This window comes from Rhea americana, unplaced genomic scaffold, assembly GCF_003343005.1.
Source record: "Rhea americana isolate MKP2758 unplaced genomic scaffold, rheAme1 scaffold_274, whole genome shotgun sequence".
Classification (NCBI taxonomy): Eukaryota; Metazoa; Chordata; class Aves; order Rheiformes; family Rheidae; genus Rhea; species Rhea americana.
In genome coordinates, this window is record NW_028186395.1 from 286,049 (window position 1) to 306,790 (window position 20,742).

At 41.4% G+C, this 20,742-nt stretch overlaps 1 protein-coding gene across 1 annotated transcript in view; it reads left to right on the forward strand.

Annotated features, from left to right (window-relative positions):
• Positions 1 to 4,468: 4,468 nt before the first annotated feature.
• Positions 4,469 to 20,742, forward strand: part of BAZ1B (bromodomain adjacent to zinc finger domain 1B) — a 56,921-nt gene continuing 40,647 nt past the window's right edge. Inside the window, exons 1-6 of the mRNA XM_085308380.1 lie at positions 4,469 to 4,734; positions 11,646 to 11,762; positions 13,190 to 13,334; positions 14,263 to 14,461; positions 18,922 to 19,043; positions 19,948 to 20,145. Coding sequence (XP_085164506.1) covers positions 4,622 to 4,734; positions 11,646 to 11,762; positions 13,190 to 13,334; positions 14,263 to 14,461; positions 18,922 to 19,043; positions 19,948 to 20,145 — 894 coding nt within the window. The 5' untranslated portion in view covers positions 4,469 to 4,621. The remainder of the gene's footprint in view (positions 4,735 to 11,645; positions 11,763 to 13,189; positions 13,335 to 14,262; positions 14,462 to 18,921; positions 19,044 to 19,947; positions 20,146 to 20,742) is intronic.

The following is a 20,742-nucleotide window of genomic DNA, read 5'->3' on the forward strand; positions in this document are numbered from 1 at the left end:
TTGGGAATTATTATGGGAAGACTTTGAAACAAATCGGTGTTCAGTTTTGGTAGATAACTAAAATATGGAGAAAAAACAACAGCAAGCTCTACTCTGTATTGGCTTGAGGAGGCTTCCTGCAGGAAGGTCACTATGCAAAGTGCAAGGAAAATACAAGAGAGTTGTTAGTGTGGTTTCATCCGAGGTTAAAATAMAATTTCAAAGCTTTTGAGAGTGTTTGAGGAGCTAAACATTTGCTAAGCATAACCTCTGGAGTACACAAAAGGAAACGATTTGTCTTCATTTCAGCTGAGAAAGCGCGGAACTGGCACTGCAGGAATAGTAAGCAGAATTGTCTTTCCATGACTGACAGTAACCAGGAAGACTCTCTGAAATGCAGCAAGATAGTGGGATGCACTCTAGCCCCTAGAGGATTGCAAAAGATCGCATCACAGACTCTTAGACTAAGACACAGTGTAGTCTACCCACACAAAGCATTTTGTTGCTTGTTTGAGGGGGTATCTGTTCCTTCAACCTCTGGAGAGATGTTCTATACCACTTCAGGCATATAGTACATATGAATACAAGGTGGTGTTGACCTTGAAAATGAGGGAACATTTGGCTTGATGGCTTTATGGTCATTGGAAGTTCTTGCATAAAGGAAATAGAGCGCAGAATAAATTTTATCAGCAGAGAGTGCTCTGGCACTTTGCAGTGGGGTTAGTTAAGGCCCCAGTCTGTGCTGGGGCACAGTAGCAAGTATCTACAGATGGAAATATTTGAACACTTGGGTTTATCAAATATTTTCTGCCAGTGAGAATGTTAAGTGTTGGAGACAAATATGAGAACTTGGCTAGGAGAAATGGCAAAGTCTGTGAAGGAAATCCCTAAGTACTAACTGCTTTTTACAGTGACTGTAGGGTTAACCTGCTGAAAAAAAAATGGCCAGGATGGGAACCTGCTTTTTATTAGAACTAGGCTTTGCAGACTGAGGGTAGCAGTCACCAGCCCTCTTACCTCCAGATGATATACAGGGCCAGTACAAAACTAAACAGGAATAATGGAACCACACTCATCTTAGAAGTATGTGGAAGCAGGTCTTCCTAAATCTACTGCAGCCACTTGCTGCTAAAATTGGGATCACATTTTGAGCTCTAGTTCAACATGTTAAATAAACTGAATAGAAAAGAAGGTTGGTATTTTAAATCCAGTGTTAATTGCACCCCTCTGGCCACTTGGATGTACTGGCAAATAGAGATGCTCTGCATATGCCCAGTCTATGACTTTACTGTTACTGAGAGAGCAGCTCCTTTTATAGCAGGAGAGAGAGCATCTGCTCACAGCTGAGTGATGTATTTGCGGTGTGAGTCAATCTGCTCACTCAAGCAGAAGAAAGAACTTGTCTTTCTAGTCACCTCCTTGGAAATTGAGTCAATTCAAGTGAAAATCATGCAAGGGAATGCCTCTGACCTACAACACATGGATATGCACTCTCACTCTGAATCATTTAGGAGGCTGTTAAATGGAATAGGGCTCTCATGAAGCCTTGGAATTTACGTATTTTTTCCTTGTGATCAGCCTCAGCTTTTGAAAGCTATTTGTGTTCTAAGGAAGCAAGTGTTTGTTTTCTAGAGAAATCCCTGAAGGGCTGTCAGGCTTCCCTCCAGGTCATCTCAGAGGCATGAGACTACTTTGCACACTACTTGCAACTGTCCTCAAGCAGACCACTTCAAACAGCATGTCCCTTTCCCCAGTCCAGGGCTGAGTCATTGAGAGAAAACACAGCACTCATCACACTCATGAGAACACTGGCAACTAAGGAAGTACTAAGTACAGCAGAGGCAGCCACCTCGTGACAGCTAGAGCCACAGGAAGGAAGCAAGCTGACAACAGGATGAAGCTGAGGTGTTATGCCTTAATGAAGGCTGTACTCACTTGCAGCACTCAGCAGGTGACTGAAGCAAGAGCAACTGCATAGATACTCAGAAAGACGGTGCTGAATTATTTTGGTGGAATTATACAAGGGAGCTGCTTGGTGTTCAACAGCACAATCTCTGAATTTAAATATGAATAGGCAAGAGTCAGTCAGGGAAGAATTTTCATGGTCTCTGACCATACCTAAGTGCTGCAATACTTAGCAAACTTCTAGCTCCATTGTTTTAGTTTCCTCTTGTAAAATTGGTTCTCCGTTCCTCTACTAACCCTTCTTTGCACTGATTCCAGCTTCAGCTCATCATTCTTGTACCTGGCAGTGAGAATGGGACTCCACAGAAAAGCACAACCATGCCACATACAGTGCCACAAATGCTGCCTAATGGAAATACCTCATCCAGAACAACTTAAGCTCATATTTGGCTTTTTAATGGCTAGATATACTAATGGCCTGTAGTCATCCTGCAATACATAAAAGCATGTAGACTTTCTTCTTCCTCTTATTTTCAGCTGATGAACTTTCTGCTTAGAAATTCTTTCAGTTCACAGGTTTGCACTGTTGTATTACATTTCTTTTGAATGAAACTCCTCCAGATCATCCTGGACCTCTGATACTGTCTGATCCTTCTGTGTACTGACAGCCTCTCCCAACCTTGCAGTAGTGTTCTAGAACAAATACCACATAAACTTCTCTCCACCTCAGTATTCCCCATAAATTCTCATCTTCTTAGCTAGTTTCTTACCTACATCATGATTATTACATACTGCTTTAAATCAGTTAACTTCAAAACAGTCAGATTAATTTGTAATGAACCTACATCATATTTTACCCCATTTTTCCTGCATTTGCCCTGTCAAGCTCTGGGGCTTGACTAGTCAGGTTGCCAAAAACCAAGCCAGTATGACTGAGACTGTTTGCCATGGGATGTGGAGAGGTTCGGTACTTCAGGACCTGATTAGAACTTCAGCTGCTAGTATATTCTCATGGAGCAGTTACATTTCTGTATGCTTTCACTGATGGCTGGCAAGGTGGAGATGAGGGGAACGTTGCTGTTGTAACATTCTTCACTGCTAGATGAAGCTATAGCAATAAACCAGTATCTCTTTTGTTTCTGTAAAGGATTAGGATTTTGTAAAGGTTTGTTTCTGTAAAGGAGCAACAAAGTTGCACTGTAGAGATTCATAATGGAAGAATATAGTGTCGATTTCCCAGGTTGCACAATGGCTGTACCTAACTTTACAGGAAGTTTGAAGAGTTGAATTTAATCTGTGTAGCTCTAAGTGGTTACTCAAGACTTCTCTTCATCACAAAGTAACCATAGCAGGTCTAAACAAAGTAGACATGTTCCTCAATGCCATGAAGCAGCAAAGATCCAGTATCAATAGAATGTACTTCTTTAACTGAAGCATCTCTTTTTAAACAGCCATATAAATTCCTAATCGCGGAGAAAGGAATGGGAGGGGGCACAAGGAGCACTTCTAGGCTCATAGTTTTGATACGACTCCTTTGGTAGGCAGCCTGTTAGCAGTTACCTTTGAGAAAAGAATGACTATGGTCCCTAGTAAACACTGGAAGCACATATATTCTGCGCACACCATTTCTCAGGGGAGAGAGAGAGAGAACTCTCCATCTTTTGACTTGTTTTCATTTCACAGAAGCAGCACCCCAGGGCGATGTCTGGGACTCTAGTTTCACCGTGCTCAAGATCATGGTAGCAGTCGGCACAGCGTTCGCTGCGTACATTGGAAGCTGGTACCTCGGCTTACAGGCAGCAGAGTGAACCAGCTCCCCCGGAGCAAGGGGGCCTCCTTCGTCCGCTATTAAAGCCATGCTGCGGAGCCGTGTCCCAGAGGCGAGCCGGCTCACAAGGCGCCCCAGTGCACCAGGAGCCACGCAGGCGGACGGTGCCTGCTGCGCCGTCCAGCGTTAACACCTTCCCGGGTGCCTGCCCCGGGGCGCCCGGCCCGCCTCGCTTCCCCACGGAGCCGAGCAGCGAGACCCCAGCCCCACGGCTCCCGACCTGAGGGGAGGCTCGCGGAGCGGCCCAGGCCGGACACCCGCCTCCCGTCCCCTTCCCTGCAGGCGCATCAGACCTGCCGCCACCCCCAGCTCCCACCGCGCTCCGCAGACGCGGAGGCCCCCACCCGGCCCGGCAACGCCGCAGCCCGCCGCGCTCCCACAATGCCGCGCGGCGCGGCTCGCCTCCGAAAGGCGGGGGAAAGCGGGCCKCGCCGCCGAGGACAAAGCCCAGCGCGCGGCCCTGCCGCGATGCCCGGATGGGCGAGGGGCGGGGGCGCGCCCCGATTGGCTACCACGGGAAAGGGGCGGGGCATGTAACGGGGACACAAAATGGAGTCGCGCTCTCTGCCACTTACATAACATGACCTCTAACCTTGCGCACGGTGCAAGCGAGCTTGCTCCGTCGGTAGGCGGGGCAAGGCAGCGCCATTGATGAAGGGCTTAACCAGTCAGACGCTGGTATTTCTGGCCTCCGCCCAATAGACTTCCAGAGCGAGCAGTGGGGGTGGGCCTTGCGGGGTGGGAGGCACGTTCGGATGTGCGCAGCGAGACTCGGCCCGCCGTCCGCTCGGGAGGGGGAGGGGAATCTCCCGCCATTTTTCAATCGTCCCGCCCGGGTCCCGCCGCCGCCGCCGCCGGGGTCGTTGTGAGAATCCACCGGCTTCGGCCGGCACCCCCGTGTGTCCCGCCATGGCGCCGCTGCTGGGCCGCAAGCCCTTCCCGCTGGCCAAGCCGCTGCCGCCGGGCGAGCTGGGGGAGCGATTCATCATCCCCCACACGCAGGAGGCCTTCCGCACCCGCGAGTATCCGCTCGGCTCGCGGGTTTGGGGGGCGGCGGGGCCCGGCGGGATTGGGGCTGGGGAGGGTGTCGGAGCCGCGGCCCCGGCCGGGACGCTGTGACAGGGCGGAGGGAGGAGTGAYCCGGCGGCGCCGCTGTCACCCGCCGCAGCGGCCCCGCCGCCTACGGGCCCTCGGGGCGGCAGCTGCTGTCGTTGTCAGCGCCCCGCCGGGCGGAGCGGGCCCCCGCCGCTGGCTGGCGCGGACCCGGCCTCCGCGGCGGCCCTTCCCCCCGCCCGGGAGAGCGCCCGGGCGAGGCGGCGGTGCCGGCTGCTTGCGGCTGCTGGCAGCGAGGCAGCTGCTGGGCCCGGGGTTCCCGTGGGCTTGGCTGGGGCCGACGACGGGGCTGCGCAGACAAAGCAGTCCCGGGGCGGCCCCAGGCCCGCCGGGCAGYGGGCCGCTCGGGCGGGTTCCGGCGGCACCGTGCGCAGGAGGAAGCGCGGGCGCCTCCAGGGGTTAAATGCGCAGATTCCTGGAGAGAAGCAGCCGCGGAGCGGGACCCTGGTGCTCCCGAGGTGGAGGCCAGCCGCGGCCGGTGTGGCTGCCTTAGCGCAGGGACCGTTAGGTAAACATGTTTTGCCTTTTCCTGTACGTTCAGCGGTGGTGTAGGAAGGATGGTTGTTCCCTGACAAGTTTCTACACTAGTCTAATAAGCGGTTAAACAACAGATGAAAGGCAAGTGTAAGGCAAATAGGAACACCCCAGCTAATGCTGTAGAGAGCAATAACACTGTTGTTACAATAAAAAGAAATTAACAGGTAAATGCTGCAAGTAGCTATAGATGTCTGCTTATTCAGCAAAAGTTAGTAGATAGCAATTTATTAACATAATGCAGAAGCATTATTAACATATTATAATTTTAACTTATTATTATTAACATAAAGCAGAAGCAGTTCTTGAAAGTATCTGARGCACAAATTTGTGTGGGAAATGTATTCCTTGCATAAGGGATAACAGAAGTCAGAGACTCCCACAATGAGGAAGAGACTATAATAGGTAACAGAAGCTGCTTGCTTGTGGAGGAYCTAGGTTTTCAGCCTTAATGCAAGTATTTTCTTTTGGATTGCTTTTGCATGAAAGATGGTTTTTGTGATTCCAGGAGATTCAGCATGTGACACTTGAGAGACAGGAAGTGGATATGGGCAAATCAGATAACTGTTACAGGAGATGTGCAGCTACGTAGACAGARCTACCATCCAGGTTCTCTGTGTATGAATAAAGGAGCAGGACTTATGCTGCACTGTAACATATAAACTACTACTTCAGGACCTGGTGTGTCATCCATAATATAAGAATCAAAATCTGAGAAGTTGAGGACTAAAGGAAGGACTGAAACCACAATGGAAAGGCATAAATATAGAAACATAACTCAGTGATCTTGTCAGCATGCAAAACAAAGGGACTCCAGAACTTAAACAGACTCTTGCATTTGAGAGTGTCTTGTTACTTCAGTATGAAGAACAGCCAGTTAAAGCCCTTAGGAAGGATTAAGTAGGTTCTGAAGAGGGAAATGTACATTTGAATGCAGGTAGGCATTACTAATGGATTCAACTCAGTAAAATGAGATTAGATAAGGTGTTCCTTTAAAGATAGATATTCACTTTTGAGTTTTATTTCAAATTAGAAAAATCAGTTTGCGACTGAAAATCCTGATATTGTGATGTATACAAACTGAAAGGTGCTCAGTCATCCGACTGACCAGATAGAAATCTGTTCTCTTCCTTTACAAGGAATGATGAGTGCTCAAAAAGAATGAGTTTAACTCTTCCTTTTCTAAAAGATATAGCTTTAAGATTAGTCTGCCTTTTAGGAACAGCATAAAGGAGTTGAGGGACACCTTCTGAGATCACTAATCTGTTTGACTCTTGCCATAAGTAGATAGATGGAGGACATGTTTCTGCAGATGCCCAGATGGTATTGATAGTAGGGGGGAAAAAAAAGGTTACTCAGCATGAAGAGAGCATGGTGTTAGACACAGGATGAGAATGAAAGAGGAAGCATATGCAAACACTAAGAAAGAGGTCTAGAGAGATGTTCTTCTTGCGGTAAGTATTATATTGGGTGTAGTGGGAGGCTGACTGCCTGGCATGTTCCAGAAAACTCATGTCTGCAAATACACATCATGAAACTAAAAAGAGAGAATAGGTAATGTTGGGTTTCTATCTTGTATTTTTTGGGGGGTGAAGGGGGTTGTTATAAGTAAGGCAAAAACTGGAACAGAAAATTGCAAATGAGTCAGTGGGTTGTAGAAAGACAACTATGAGAGATGTACATAAAGAAGCTTGGGGGGGGGTTGCTCACTTCTGTTTATCCTAGATAATGCAAAGAAATGGCATTTGTGAATCCAAGTAGCGTGCAGGGAGGGAGGGACATGTCAAGAAGTACTGGAGTCTTTACTCAAATCAGCTTTTGGTTTAATTTACACCAAGACCTGGCAGAATATGATCTACTTTTGAACAACTTTTAATTCCCTATTGAAAAACTATTGATTGACCCTTACTCTAAGGGTGTGCAGGTCCTTGTGTACACTACAGCTATGAATGAGGMATTTGAAAGACATATATAAGTTCTTCAGACTTTTTTTTTTTAATGACTTGCAGTGGTAGATTAGGTTGAATAAAAATGGAAATTAGTGTATTGTATAACAAATACGAGAAGAGGCATCTGCCTGTGGGCATGTATTTGGAAGTGTCTAAAAGCAGTGGACAGAAGGATAGRCCAGTCAACAGAACTTAGGTATTTATTTGGCTGTGATGTTTATTTGTAGCTTTGCATGGCTTCCTTCTACTGCCAAATCCCCTACAAACCTTCTAAGAGAACCCACGCTGTGTGAAGTCCTTTGCGTTGTAGAGAAGCCTTAGGCTTCTGGTCTCTGACTTGGAATGAGCCTTGTTAATTGTGTGGGTGTGGGGATGGATGAATCACTGGGCAAAATCAGAAGTAGACTCATCTCTGCTGGAGCTCTGTAGGATCCACTCCTGCAATCATGTGAGGTGTAAAGTAAATGCTGTCTGCTTCATGTGTGATACAGGCTTATCCAGATTATTTCATATATGCCTATGGAAAAGGAACTGTCTGATGTGTGTACTGAAAGTTTAATGTCTATTGAAAATGCAAAATTTGTTGTCTTCTGGACAAACAGTCTTTGCTGTTAGTGTGTGGATTTACTATAGTTAGTGTTCTTGTATGGAAAACAGCACAAAAACMATGAAGAAAAGTCAGGCTGCATTTTGTGTGCAAGTTGAAGACTACAGTTTACGTCTTCACATGAAGTGCCAGCAATTAAAATCTGTATCAAAGACTATATGTGGCAGTACTGAAACATGGTMATGTCACTCTCTGAAAGCCTTGCCACCCACCTGAGAAGTAGCATTTTACATAGGTACTTTATGGTAAGTTTGACTTCTTAGCTAATACAAGTGGAAACAATTAAGATACTTTAACGATGTTTCGGGTTGATATTGCTTATTGAGATACTCATTTCTGGGACAGCATCAGTAAGTTTTGTATCCACTTAATAATCTTCATGTGCAGTGGTTAACTTGTTTGCTTTTAAACTTTTTTCTTTAAACTCAAAAAAAAGTTAACTTTGTTTTCTGGCTTTCAAATTCTGAGGGATTTTCTGTGTGATATAATACATAACATTTGTTTGACTGTTACACAGAGAGTAGTCATCTGTTAAATTAAACGTGCATGTTATTCATGGCTGTTCGGAGGATGTTTACAAGTAGCTGATACTCACATTTTTTAATTTCTTATTGTGTTGGGAGTTTGTGGAAGTGGGATCCCTAACTGTTTGCTGTTTGAAAGCGTGTTTGGTTATGGCACAGCAATAAGACCTCACCTATAGTCCCGAATTGGACCCATTGTGTCATCTGAAAAATAYTGGGTTTGTTTCCAGTTTAAATGGGAATGACTAAATAGTGCATGTGCAGTGATTAAGTTTGAGATTATAGTAAACTAGCAGAAACATTCTCCTGCTTTTTGTCTTTGTCCTCATCCCAGAATTTCAAAGCCAAACCCAGTTTGGGGGCTTTCTAGYGTGGCCCACAGGGGCACAAAGGCAGGGTAGACATGGTGGGCCTGAATCTGGAATACTAGTTAAGGAATGTGGCCAGGGGTCAGTGTTAGATGAGAGCTGAYCAGCTGTAGGTGGAATTAAATTGCATTTGAGAGACAGAGCTGAACTGGAAGGGGAAGTTGCTGTATCTGCTGTTTTTAAAATCAGTGTTGATCTKAAACATAGAGTTGTGATATGGTGGGATTGAGCTTGTTCTCACATGTATGCACAAGGAGAAGTCTTGGGAAAATTGTTTTGGATCTTCCTGCCTATGTAGGAAACTATTAGGGGGAAAAAAAGTATCGACTGGAGCTGTGCATTTATTTGTTCTCCTTCCTGCTTGTGACAGRCAAGGAATCTTTTTTAGGACTGAAGAGATCAAAGAACTGGTAAATTTCTAGAAAAGAAAACTGTAGTTTTCTTCCTCGGCATGTCCCAAGTATTTAGTTACAGTTAAAATATTAAAGTTTAGTGGCTTTTTATTGGAAATACTCTTGATTGCTTAAAAAAATATTAATCTTTAGTACTTGTGTGTTATGGCAGCTGTGAGTCCTTAGTATCTAAGTGGTGTCTGTAGACCTGCAGAAGAGAAGCCCAGAATGTGAATATGGGGTCACTGAATGAAATGAAAGACTACTGCTGCTTTTTTGTTTAGGTTCCTGTCTACTGTGATGACTGATTTTGCTTTTAACTGCTCTTCTTGTGGGAAAGCCATAGGAAGGAAGAATATTATGATTGCAGTTTAGTCATTATTAAAACTGTCAATTGTTGTAAATACAAGCAGGAGTCCTGATTTCCTATTTGATTTTCTACTCAGTATTGCTACAGAATTTGTGATCACTGTATTGATCAAGATCACTGTTTTGATCAAGGTGGTGTGCTTTACAGATGAGTTACTGTGTACGCTCTGGTTTCTCCTTGCCAMCTCAGTGCTGTTCTACCACAGTGATGATACTTCTTGCTCATATTCTGTAACTTCTCTAGTGGGGAAAGAAAAGCAGTGGGGCTAGTGTCCTGATTTGCCAACTGTCTGTTGAGAAATAGGATACAGAACAGTTTGGTTCTGTTGTTTCATTTATGGTAGCATTGATTTTTAGACTATTGTATTGGGCTCGCAGCAAACTTTGAAAAAAATATGGAAACTTAATAATAACTTAACCTTTGAATCCTCAGATTTAAGAGGAATAAAAGTTGACCAGARGGCTCAAGACTTACTAGAGGGCTGTCCAATCAGGTGGACATATCACCCAACCTAAGAGTAGGATGCTGCATAAGCCATGCTGTCAAAACTTGTAAAATTGCAGGGTTTTTTTCTTAGTTCTAAAACGATGTCCCAGGCAGAGGAAGTTCTGAGCCATCAGCAATGGCAAATTTCTCTGAAGGTTACCCTATTTCTAGTTTATTTTTTTGCATAGCACCAGTTGCTGTGGATATGACACATCTGTTTGTCAGTGTTCATAGTGTAGCTGTGTGTTAGCTCAGAACTAGTGGAGAAATATCCTTTACAATTGCGTTTGCTGGAGCTTTGACTTGGCTTCGTAATAGCAATGTAAAAAACCCTTCAGTCACGCTAAAATTTTMTTGAAAAACAAAAGTTTGCTTAGAATAAGATGAGTTATTTGCTGTGACCGGTAATTTTTCTTTCAGAGATGTGTAGGGTAATCTGTTCCTGTAGTGTGCTCTCTTTCACAATTAGCACTTCTGTGGCAGAGGGCTGAGCCTCTGTAGTTATTGTAAGTGTGACGTGTGCTTTCTGTTGAAAAATGCACTGAAGGTAAAAGGAAAGATGCTTCTCTTTCCTCTCTGATATAATTTCTCTACTTAAATTATCACTGCTAAGAGTAGGACAGCTTAAGCAGGCTGCCATGGGGTAAATTGATAGATTTGCACTGTGTTAGCTTTTCTGATAATTGTCCCTGTACATGTTTTATCCTTAGAAAGTATAAAGCGCCTTGTATCTGTTTTCACTGTCAGAGAATTACTTTCCAGGTAGAATGAGTAGAGGAGGGACACAGATGCTTACTGCAGAGTAGCCAGTGCTGTAATTAGCACTGCTTTCTGTGCTACAATAACATGCCTTTGCAGTTATTAAGGACCAGAGTAACTTTAAACTTGAGGCTGTTTATGACATAGGAAGTAGGTAATGTAGTTGATCAGAAAAATACTAATTCTGTACTAACTTAACAGACTGCTCTTGATGGAAAATAAAGGAAAGGCATCCTTTTTTTTATGATTTTAATTTCAGGTTTTTGTGGTCTTCCCCCCTCCCCCCCCCCCGGAAGATTAAAGGCATTGGATGGATTGAGACTTTGCATCTTGTATTTATGGTTCCCTCCTATGATATTAGAGCAGTAGCACATTACATTAGAGGGTTCCCCAACAGTTGTTTTGGGGCATTCAGAAACAGAGATACTTAAGTGGTCCTTGTCCTGTCTGCTCCTTGTGCCTGTGATATTGTTTGTGCTATTTTTCAGTGAATCAGCTCTGGAAAGCTGAAAAGTAGCTCAGCAAAACTAAGAAGCTTTCAGCCATATGTGTTTGCCTGGTGCAGTGCAGCTGAATTGACAGTAGCAAGGCATCTTAYGGCCTGCTAGCACAGAACAGGATGGGCACTTCAGCTGCAGAAAGTTCCAGTGCATTCTACTGGATTTAATGCAGCATCTCCATGGTAGATCCAGGGTCAAACCATGCTGTAATGTTCCTCAGGCTTTGTGTATGCAAGTAGTAAGGGGTTTAATTGAATTTGATTGTCCTGTGCTACTTTGGTTGTGCTCTCTACTCCATAAATCCTGTTTTCCTGAGCTACTGCTTCTACAGAGAGTATGAAGCACGGTTAGAGAGATACAGTGAACGAATATGGACGTGCAAAAGCACAGGAAGCAGCCAGCTGACGCACAAAGAAGCTTGGGAGGAGGAGCAGGAAGTTGCTGAGCTGTAAGTATCAGTGAAGAAGTTGGTATGTGTCTATCTTTTAGGCATTGGGGCAGACAAGTGGACTTGGGAAAGATATATGTGATTGCTAGTTAGGAGGTAAGTATATATCATACAGATTTCTGATTCATTGGCAAGAAAATTAATAGCTCTTAGCATAAGGAAATTCCCCATAATATGGGGTTAGTTACATCCTTAAAGAAACAAGAAATATATTTCCTAATGGTCCTAATTTTTGTGAGGCTCAAAGTCCTATTGTGTTCAGTCCTTCTTCACTAGTGTTCTTGTTTTAGAGGAGGRTATCTAGCTGGCTCTATAAGCATGTAATCTTGAAGTAACCAAGTTCAAGTACACTAGTTTAGTGTCACTTTTTTTTTTTTTAGGATAGTGATGATGGATTGGTTGACCACTTCTGAAAACATTCAGAAATGTAAATCGAATATTAATGAAAAATTTCTCAATAACCCAGTTTAGCTACAGTCTCTCTCTCTAAATGTGGGGGGAAAAAGGGGGGGTTCTGTAAAATGCAATTTTGGACTTGTCTCTTYGAAACAGGATTATAGGCTTCCCAGGAAGTTTACTGGCCACTTGAATACCTGTCACCAATCTGAGTAAAAAGGTTTATTTAGGCGGTTTGTTACAGGGATAAATTTGTTCATGGGAATTGCAGAATAGCAAATACAGCTGATGACTCTGTCAAGAATAAATCCCTTAGTTTAGGAAGCTAAAAGAGTTTTGGAAAAAGTAGTGTTCTGTTTCTTCTTTCAGTAACTTGAAATGGATTTCACTTTTTGGCTGAAAAACTTTACAGAATATTTCTTAGACCTCATGCCAGCTCGTTGACCTGATCTTTTTATAGAAGAAATAAATCAAGTAGACTTGTAGCAGTCCTCTTGTTTGAATGAAAAGTTCTAAGGTCATAGTAAAACTGGTAAAACACACAAAATATTTTTCTCTAGAAGATTGATTGTGGGACTACATACTCCACAGTTTGAGGAGGCTGTAAGCCTAGAATTTGGGAAGAAAGAAATGCTAAATATTCATCAGCATTGCATTAGTATTAGAAGGAAAAACCTTAAAATAAGCCCCATGATAATGACATCCTCTCAGTGAATATTTAACTACTCACTGGGAGGCAATAACCTGCAAGAGAGAGTTTACCAGCAAAACTACTCTAACCAGAATGCTTTACGTTGTTCCTTCTGGGAAGGACAAGTGCAAGTCAATTAGTACTGGCATGCTAGTGAACACTTTGGGATGGGAGAGGAAGGGGGTACATCAAAAAGCCTTCAGATTTTGGCATTCTAATGTGGCATCTGCCTCAAACATTGTCTTGGTTGTTAATGTTCTTGAAGTTGTGAAATGGAAGGCTACTGTGCATTTTGGCTTTTATTTCCTGAATAATGAAAACTTTTCATGTCCTTGCTCAGCTTGAAGGAGGAGTTTCCCATCTGGTATGAGAAACTGGTACTAGAGATAGTCCATCACAACACCGTATCTTTGGAAAAGTTGGTGGATGCAGCTTGGCTGGAGATCATGACCAAATTTGCAGTGGGAGAGGAGTGTGACTTTGAGGTAAGGGTCTATTTTCCATTATTTTCTATGCTTTTGCGCAAAGCCACTTCTGGATATCTAAAGGCAAAGGAAGGGAGGAAGAACATATTAACCACTTACACTAACTGAAAGATGTGAGAATGTAATTTCTGGGGAATGCCAGTGACAGCACCTGCTTTTCAAGTAGTTAGATAGAAAAATGTTCCRTAAGCAAAGGAGTGTGGATGATCTGTACTGATGTAAAGAGACTGACTTGGAGGGAAATGGTGATATATTTATTAGACATGTTATTTAAATGTGTGAGTATATGTGTCAGTGTGTATGATTTTTTTAATCAATTAATGAAAATTAAAAAATACATATTTTTATATATGCATTTACTCTGTACTACTCTTCTCATATAGCATGTCATCAGAAGGACTAGCAGTGTTAAACTGACATAGCTTGAAGTCTGCTGCTTGGAAAAGCTCTAATGATTAGAAAAATCTCTCCAAAACGTGAACTGATTTGGAAAACTAAGGCTGTTAAAAATAAGGGAAAGCTTTATGAAAAGTTCTCTGCTGGAAGACTGTTTAGGACTGGTTCTCTAAATTTGAACTACTAAGATAGCATTTTGCATCTTACTCACACATACTTTTTTAGGCTGAGAAAGCAGCACGATTAAACAGTTGAAAAACTTCAAGGTGGGCAGTTCTCTATTTCTTAATGTGCACGGAAATTCCRGGGAGGAGTAGTAGAAAGAAATCCTATAATCTTTTGATAAGGGAGTCAATGAGTTCCTCTCAGGGAAGACATCAATTAAGTGTTTTGACAAACCACAGTTTGTGAATCTTTTTATTTAATTTGTGTGGGKTTTTTTGTTGATATTTTTCCCCCTCCCCTCAGAGTTGAAACTCATTAGTTAATGTTCCTTGCTCAAGTTTAGTTTTAATCAATTCTTTTCACACAGGTTGGTAAAGAGAAAATGTTGCCTGTGAAAGTTTTAAAAATACATCCCCTAGAGAAAGTAGATGAAGAGGCCTCTGAAAAGAAATCTGATGGAACTTGTGACTCCCCATCCAGTGACAAAGAAAACTCCAACCAGGTAGCCCAGGACAACCAGAAGGAATCTATACTGAAGGAGGATGACAACAGGAGGGAAAGTATGAGTAAGTAGTAAGACAGCTTGCCAGAGAGAACTACTGCAACTGAGGGAATAAGTATTTGAATTTATGTACATCTTGGGCCTGGGCTGTGAATGTGGTATTCAAAGGATGTACGTAATCGTGATTGTGAAATTTTCATTGTCARCAGTGCAGTTTCAGTGTCCTCAGGGCTGCTGACTTGCTTGTTTTAAAGCAGAAAGTGTGATGTGGTTCTAAGGCATAATACTGAAAGCTATGCATGGAAATTCGTAAGCTTTGAAGGTATGCTGAGCATATAATAAAAAAAAAAAAAAAAAAGAACAGGGAAGGGGGAAGGAAAGAAGAAAAACCTAGAAAAAGTTTATGCAAAATCATTAAGTTCTGCTGTGATATTCCTCAGAGCAAACATCCCCAGTTCAAAGCTTGTGGTTCTGCCGTCGGAGACAAGCTGTCATTTTCTCTCTTCTCCCYAACTGACATTGAAAACAGGTTTTTATTTTGATTTCTCCCACCTTTCCAATTTTAAAATGCTGAAAGGAAAAAATTCATGTGGAAAAAMGTTAAATAATTTTTTTGAAGGGTTCAAAATAAAGCATGCTTTGAAACACTGTCCCCCTTTTTCATGTCTGTTCCTCCTTGCTGCAGCACAAAATGCTGGACATCCAAGGCTTTTTTTGACTCTGAGAAGGTACTGTCAAAAGAAAAATCTGATTAAATTCATGTCCTGTGCAATTTGAAAAAGAAAAGGGGGGGAGCAGGGAATTGCAGAATTCCTTAAAAGAGGCTTTTTTTTTTTTTTTTCCAAAGTGCTTAAAAAAGAATACAACATAGCTCTAATTTGAATAACTGAACTTAAAGGCACATGAATATAGTGGGCTGCTTATATTTGTGTACAGCTAGTCTAACATCAGGGAAAGGTGTGTATGGCTTCCATATTAGAGAATAAGAAACCTAAAAAGCAATCTTGGGAACTAATAGCAAAGTYAGGATTGGAATACAAGGTCTTTCAAGCTCTAGTCTCAAACTTAATAATCATCAACTGTTTTTAATTTGTATTGGGAAGTGTTGTAAACTGTTTTGATTTCATGCAGTATTCTGTTTTACCAGAGGAGAAAAAAAAAAAGCAGAATTTCAGAAAACATTCTGACCTTAAAGTCACCATTTGAAATTAGTAGTAGTGCTTGGACAGGGACTAACACATGCCAGTCTTAGTTCTCTTGAACTACCTTATAAAAAGCATGGAAAATAACTGTATTTTGGAAGTGATCATTGGCCAAATCTACAGCAGCATCTTTGCTTTATGGAAGTTTTTCAAAACACCCAAATATTTTGTTCAGTGCAGTRCAGACTTCTAACCAGCTGTGTTCAGCTGTAGTCTTACTGAAATTGCTGCGTGGCCCGCTGAAGAGCAGCATAGCTTCTTCATAAATCTCAACCTTTTTCAAATCAAAGGTGTTAGCAGATGAGTCAYGACATCATCAGTAAAAGCAGTAAGCATATTCTTTTAGCTCTTTTCCTTGTGTATATGCATTCATTCAAAGGATATTTTATTGCCGATGTTTTTATATCCTTGATTATAACAGAATGTGGTTTATAGATGTAACAATTCATTATCTAGTACTGTCTATATTCCAGAGTCCATTAAAATAATTATATAACGTTTAGTATATTTGTACAGCGTACTACAGAAGAAGTAGCAAAGACTTAATGGCATAAAAAAAGCTTTGTTTAGTGGGTTCAGACTCTGAATGCACCTGTAGGAGGTTGGCTGCAGTATCTGGAGGTCACCTAGTTGCACTTATTTCTTTGACTATTTTTTTTAGTAAGTATTATACTTGGCCTTTATAATATGGTTTGAGGTCAGTACACAAGGAATATTTAAAATAGCAGACCATGCAAAGTGTGTAATGTAAAAAGCTGCATCTTTCTGTGCACACACAAGGGGGCAGAGTTAACCTTAGCATTTTTAATAATACTTGGGCCAAACTTACTGGTTTTGCTGGAGGAGGAAAGATGCAGAGAGAGAGAGAAGGAGRAGAACTTCAGTCTCTTGGGTTTATAGTGTACTGTGCTTCAGAAATTAAGAGTAAGGCTTTATACAAGAGTTATTGCCTYGTATGTGCAGTCTGAAGTGGCTTTGTATTTTTAGTTGCTTAGGGAGTGAAGTCTGGAAAATCTGTAGAAGTGAGAGAAAAGGCTAGTTTTTCCTAAACATTGATGGTCAGCTACTGAAGGCAGGTTCTACAGTTTGAGCTGTAGTTGGAATTAATACTGCTTTGAAAAATCCAAAACAATCGGTGAACAGAAGGAGCAACATCATTTGGATGCTTTATGAGGTTCCAGTGGTGTAGTTAATGTAAGTTTTATTATAGTACAATGCAACCAAAAATTTACTTGAAGCCTATGTTTTATAAAAATTTCAGAAAAGAATGCATAGTTTTTGTTTTTATCGAACATTCAGCTGTTGTTTAATAGAATTCAGTATAGTCATCTCTTTCTAGAATACAGAAAGTAAATTATTGCTAAAGGATAGGTCACTAGCCTATCACAGAAGTGGCTTTATAACTCGAGTCCTTTAAAGTCTAAGCAGTGTGTTGTCCAAGGTACTTGCATTCAATAAAAGTAACACTCAGCCACTTAAAAGGCATTAAAGCATATCTCTTGTAGCCTTTGAAGTGTCTTGTAAGCAACTTCTATTGTGCTATTGAGCAGGAAAACATAGCATAGCATTTGTTAACGTACCAAGAGTTTTACAGTAAATGTGGAACAAAAGCAGGCAAAAGTTAATTCTTTGCCTGACTTGCAATGAGAGGGTTGATCTCCTCTCACATGCACTGTAGCTCTTGTTACAGAATTTAGGAACTTTGCCTTAAAAGCAAAACTTTCATAAAGAGTGGTGCTTGGAACAGACTTCCACATCAGCTAGAATGTAGCATTAGTGTGGAACCTGACTGCACAATTATGAATATGGTGCGTGTAGCCTGTGACATTTGTGATTGCTTATCTAACTGAGACTGCTGATTTGGGGAGGGAGGGCTGTTAGAACTTTTACTCTCTTTAAACTGTGAAGTATGTTGATCTTACTTGAAGACTAATTTTGTTACCATTTGGTTATGTTGTAGGTAGAAATATGTTGAAATACTTATTCATATGTTTCTCTGCTTTAAAAAGGAAAGAACCACTGTCATGCTTTAAATCTGGATACTTCCTCCTTAAAAAGGAAAGGACCGCTGTCATGCTTTTAACTTCCTCCTTGGAGGCCTACTTAGCAGGCTACTACATCAGTTTTTCTCCTTTCTGTTCAAGGAGCTCTTCCCAGTGTTAAAATTTTGACAAATGTTAATGATGTGAGAGTAATTCCTATCAAAGAAATTCATTGCTCTCATCATTCAGGAAGCCAGCGCTGCTGCTGAAGCTTAAATACTGTAGGACTTGAAATGTGACATAATAAATTATATTTACGTGTGTGTGTGTGTGTGTGTATATATATATATATGAAATTATATATATTTATAAATATGTGTGTGTGTGTATTCATATATGTGTGTATAAATTTATTATACAGAATAATATAAAATTAATATAAAAATATATATCAATTTCATATTTTATAAGTGATGTTTGAGTAGGGTCTAGCATCTTATGACTTGTATTCTATGTACGCTTAGTAAATAATTATTTCCATCTGTCATGCTTGCTTTAGTGTTTTCTTTGAATCATACTGAGAAACATAAGGGTTTGAGGATCAGTGTCTTCAGTATGCTTGGGGTTTTTTTAGGTGATTAATATTTGCAGCCTCAATATAGAAATAATAGACTCAACAYCTGCTGTCAGGTGATCCCCTTGTACTCCGTTTGGTTACATCTATCTTAAGAATAAAAAACCCAAGCTTGTCTAAGTAAGCTTAAAATCTGCAGCTTAACTAGCTCATGTGCACAGGRGCTAATAATAGTAAGGTGCTTGTAGTAGTTGTATGACACGTTAGGGCCACTGAGGTTAAATGATTTGAAAAGTTACTTTAATTTAGAATTGATGATTCCTGCAATATAATTATTTCAGATGTGATATGGCAGACATCTAGGGCTCTTGGCAGCAACTCTGGATTATTTAAATAACCAATAACCWGCTTAGGGAGATTTAGGTGATCCTTTTTCTTCTTTATGAACCTCATAGAACTTTTCTACCTTTGTATAGCTCRTTGCAGCTTTCTTTCCGTAAAAGGGTGGGTTTAAATAGCTCAACTGGTCCTGTATACTTAAAGATTGGTGTTACTTTCTGTTTCAGACCTTTGTGAGGACTCTGTTCCTGGCCTGTGTCTTTTAGAATTTTTCTAAAACCAGATTTGGGAATCTTTCCTGATGTTCTAGTTTAACCAAATAGCCTATACATAGCAACTGGGGGAGACTTTGTTCCAGTCATGATGTGGATTTAACTTTTGTAACTCTAGACACGAAKACACTTAATGTCTTACCTTGTTTTATCAGATGATCGAGCACGTAGGTCTCCTCGGAAGCTTCCTACTTCTTTGAAGAAGGAAGAAAAGAAGTGGGTTCCACCTAAATTCCTGCCACACAAATATGATGTGAAGCTGAAAAATGAAGATAAGGTGAGATGACTGCTTCATTCCTTTCTGGTATAAAGTGAGCGTGTAAGTTTGATTTAAATAATCACTATCAGTATTTCTACCCAGCATAACATAGGACTTTCTGAAGGAATCATAGGATTGGAAGTGTGTTGCCTGCATTTGTGCAGTTATCTGCTAGGCTGATTAGCCTGGCTGTTTCTGCAAGCAATTGTGCACAGTGCCATGAAAACACCTGGCAATTTCCTAATAATACCCAGAGAAGCTGAGTCCCAGGGATACGGTTAGAGTTGTTGCTGTTAACTGGCTAATCTCTGGTCAGGCAGTTAATGAAGGTTGGTCAGAACTAGATTATTACTAATCATGACCAAGAGTTGTTGCTGTCATTTGAACTGAAATTCTCTAAGAGCCTTGAGTAATTGCACTTCAGGAGTTCAATGTGGCTGCAGTACTGCTACGGACTTTTTGTCGTCTGTTTGCTAATTCGATAGAAAGGCAGTGCTGACCACAGCTTAATGAGTACAGCTTGCAGAGCTGCCTGCAACTTGCTACTTGGTCTCAGGAAAAAAACAAACATGCATATATAAAAGCTTTTAAATTAGTAGCAAGCACGTGCCAGGAGAAGATCAGGAATTTCTGTTATTGCCAAATAAAGCAACAGAGTTTGGCAAGAAAACTGCAGCATAAATTAATGCTTTTGGTAACATTTTTGGCTAACTGAATCTCTTACCAATCTCTGTTACATATCTCAATAGCAAGTTCTATTTGTTTTGTTTTTGCATTTTTTGCAAGAGAGCTTTGAAAGAATAGTGTGTTCGCAGACCTGAAGCATGGTAATGGTTCTTGCTCTGTTTTGTTATATAGCGTATGTCTATAATATTGCTAAAAGTTGAATATTAACAGTCTGTCTTTTTATGTGATCTCCAAGATCATCAGTAATGTACCAGCAGATAGCTTAGTCCGTACAGAGCGTCCTCCCAATAAAGAGATCCTGAGGTACTTCATCCGTCATAACGCACTACGAGCTGGCACCGGTGAGAATGCCCCGTGGGTAGTGGAGGATGTGTTAGTGAAGAAATACTCTCTCCCCAGTAAATTTAGTGACTTCCTACTTGACCCTCATAAGGTAAGAATTACTGTAAATATCTTCTGGATTTGATGGTGGGGAATAGATGAGAAAGCAGACTTGGCTAAGATTTCTGTGAGCCAATTGGGTTTTGGCGCTCCTGCGTTTAAATTAACTTAGAAAGCTGCAAAGCAGGTAAGTCTGCTGTTTTGAAAAGTGACTCTTTGTGAGGTTAAACAACTTGAATATCTGAAACAGTGATCCATTTTGAAACTGTGAGCCACAATCTAATATGACTGTATTKTCTTCACTTTTCCAGTAGTGATTTCATTACTTGTCTCCAAATACTCAGGATTTCCTTACGTGAAACAAATAGAAGAGCTATAGTCCTTACCTAGCAGTATTATTAGTGGACCATTTTCATGRTCACAGTGGAAAAGCTGGATATCTCTGAATTTATGATACTTGGTTCTTCTGTGATTCTCAATTGAGAGATGGCTGAATGCTCTATGAATGAAGTTAAATAAGTTCAATATAAGAATACACGCACAAGTAAATTGCAAAAAATAGTATTGCTTGTTTTGGATCATGAAACAGATCACTAGAAATTGAAAATGTATCTGTGGATCGCATCTTGGACCCAAACAAATTTTTTTT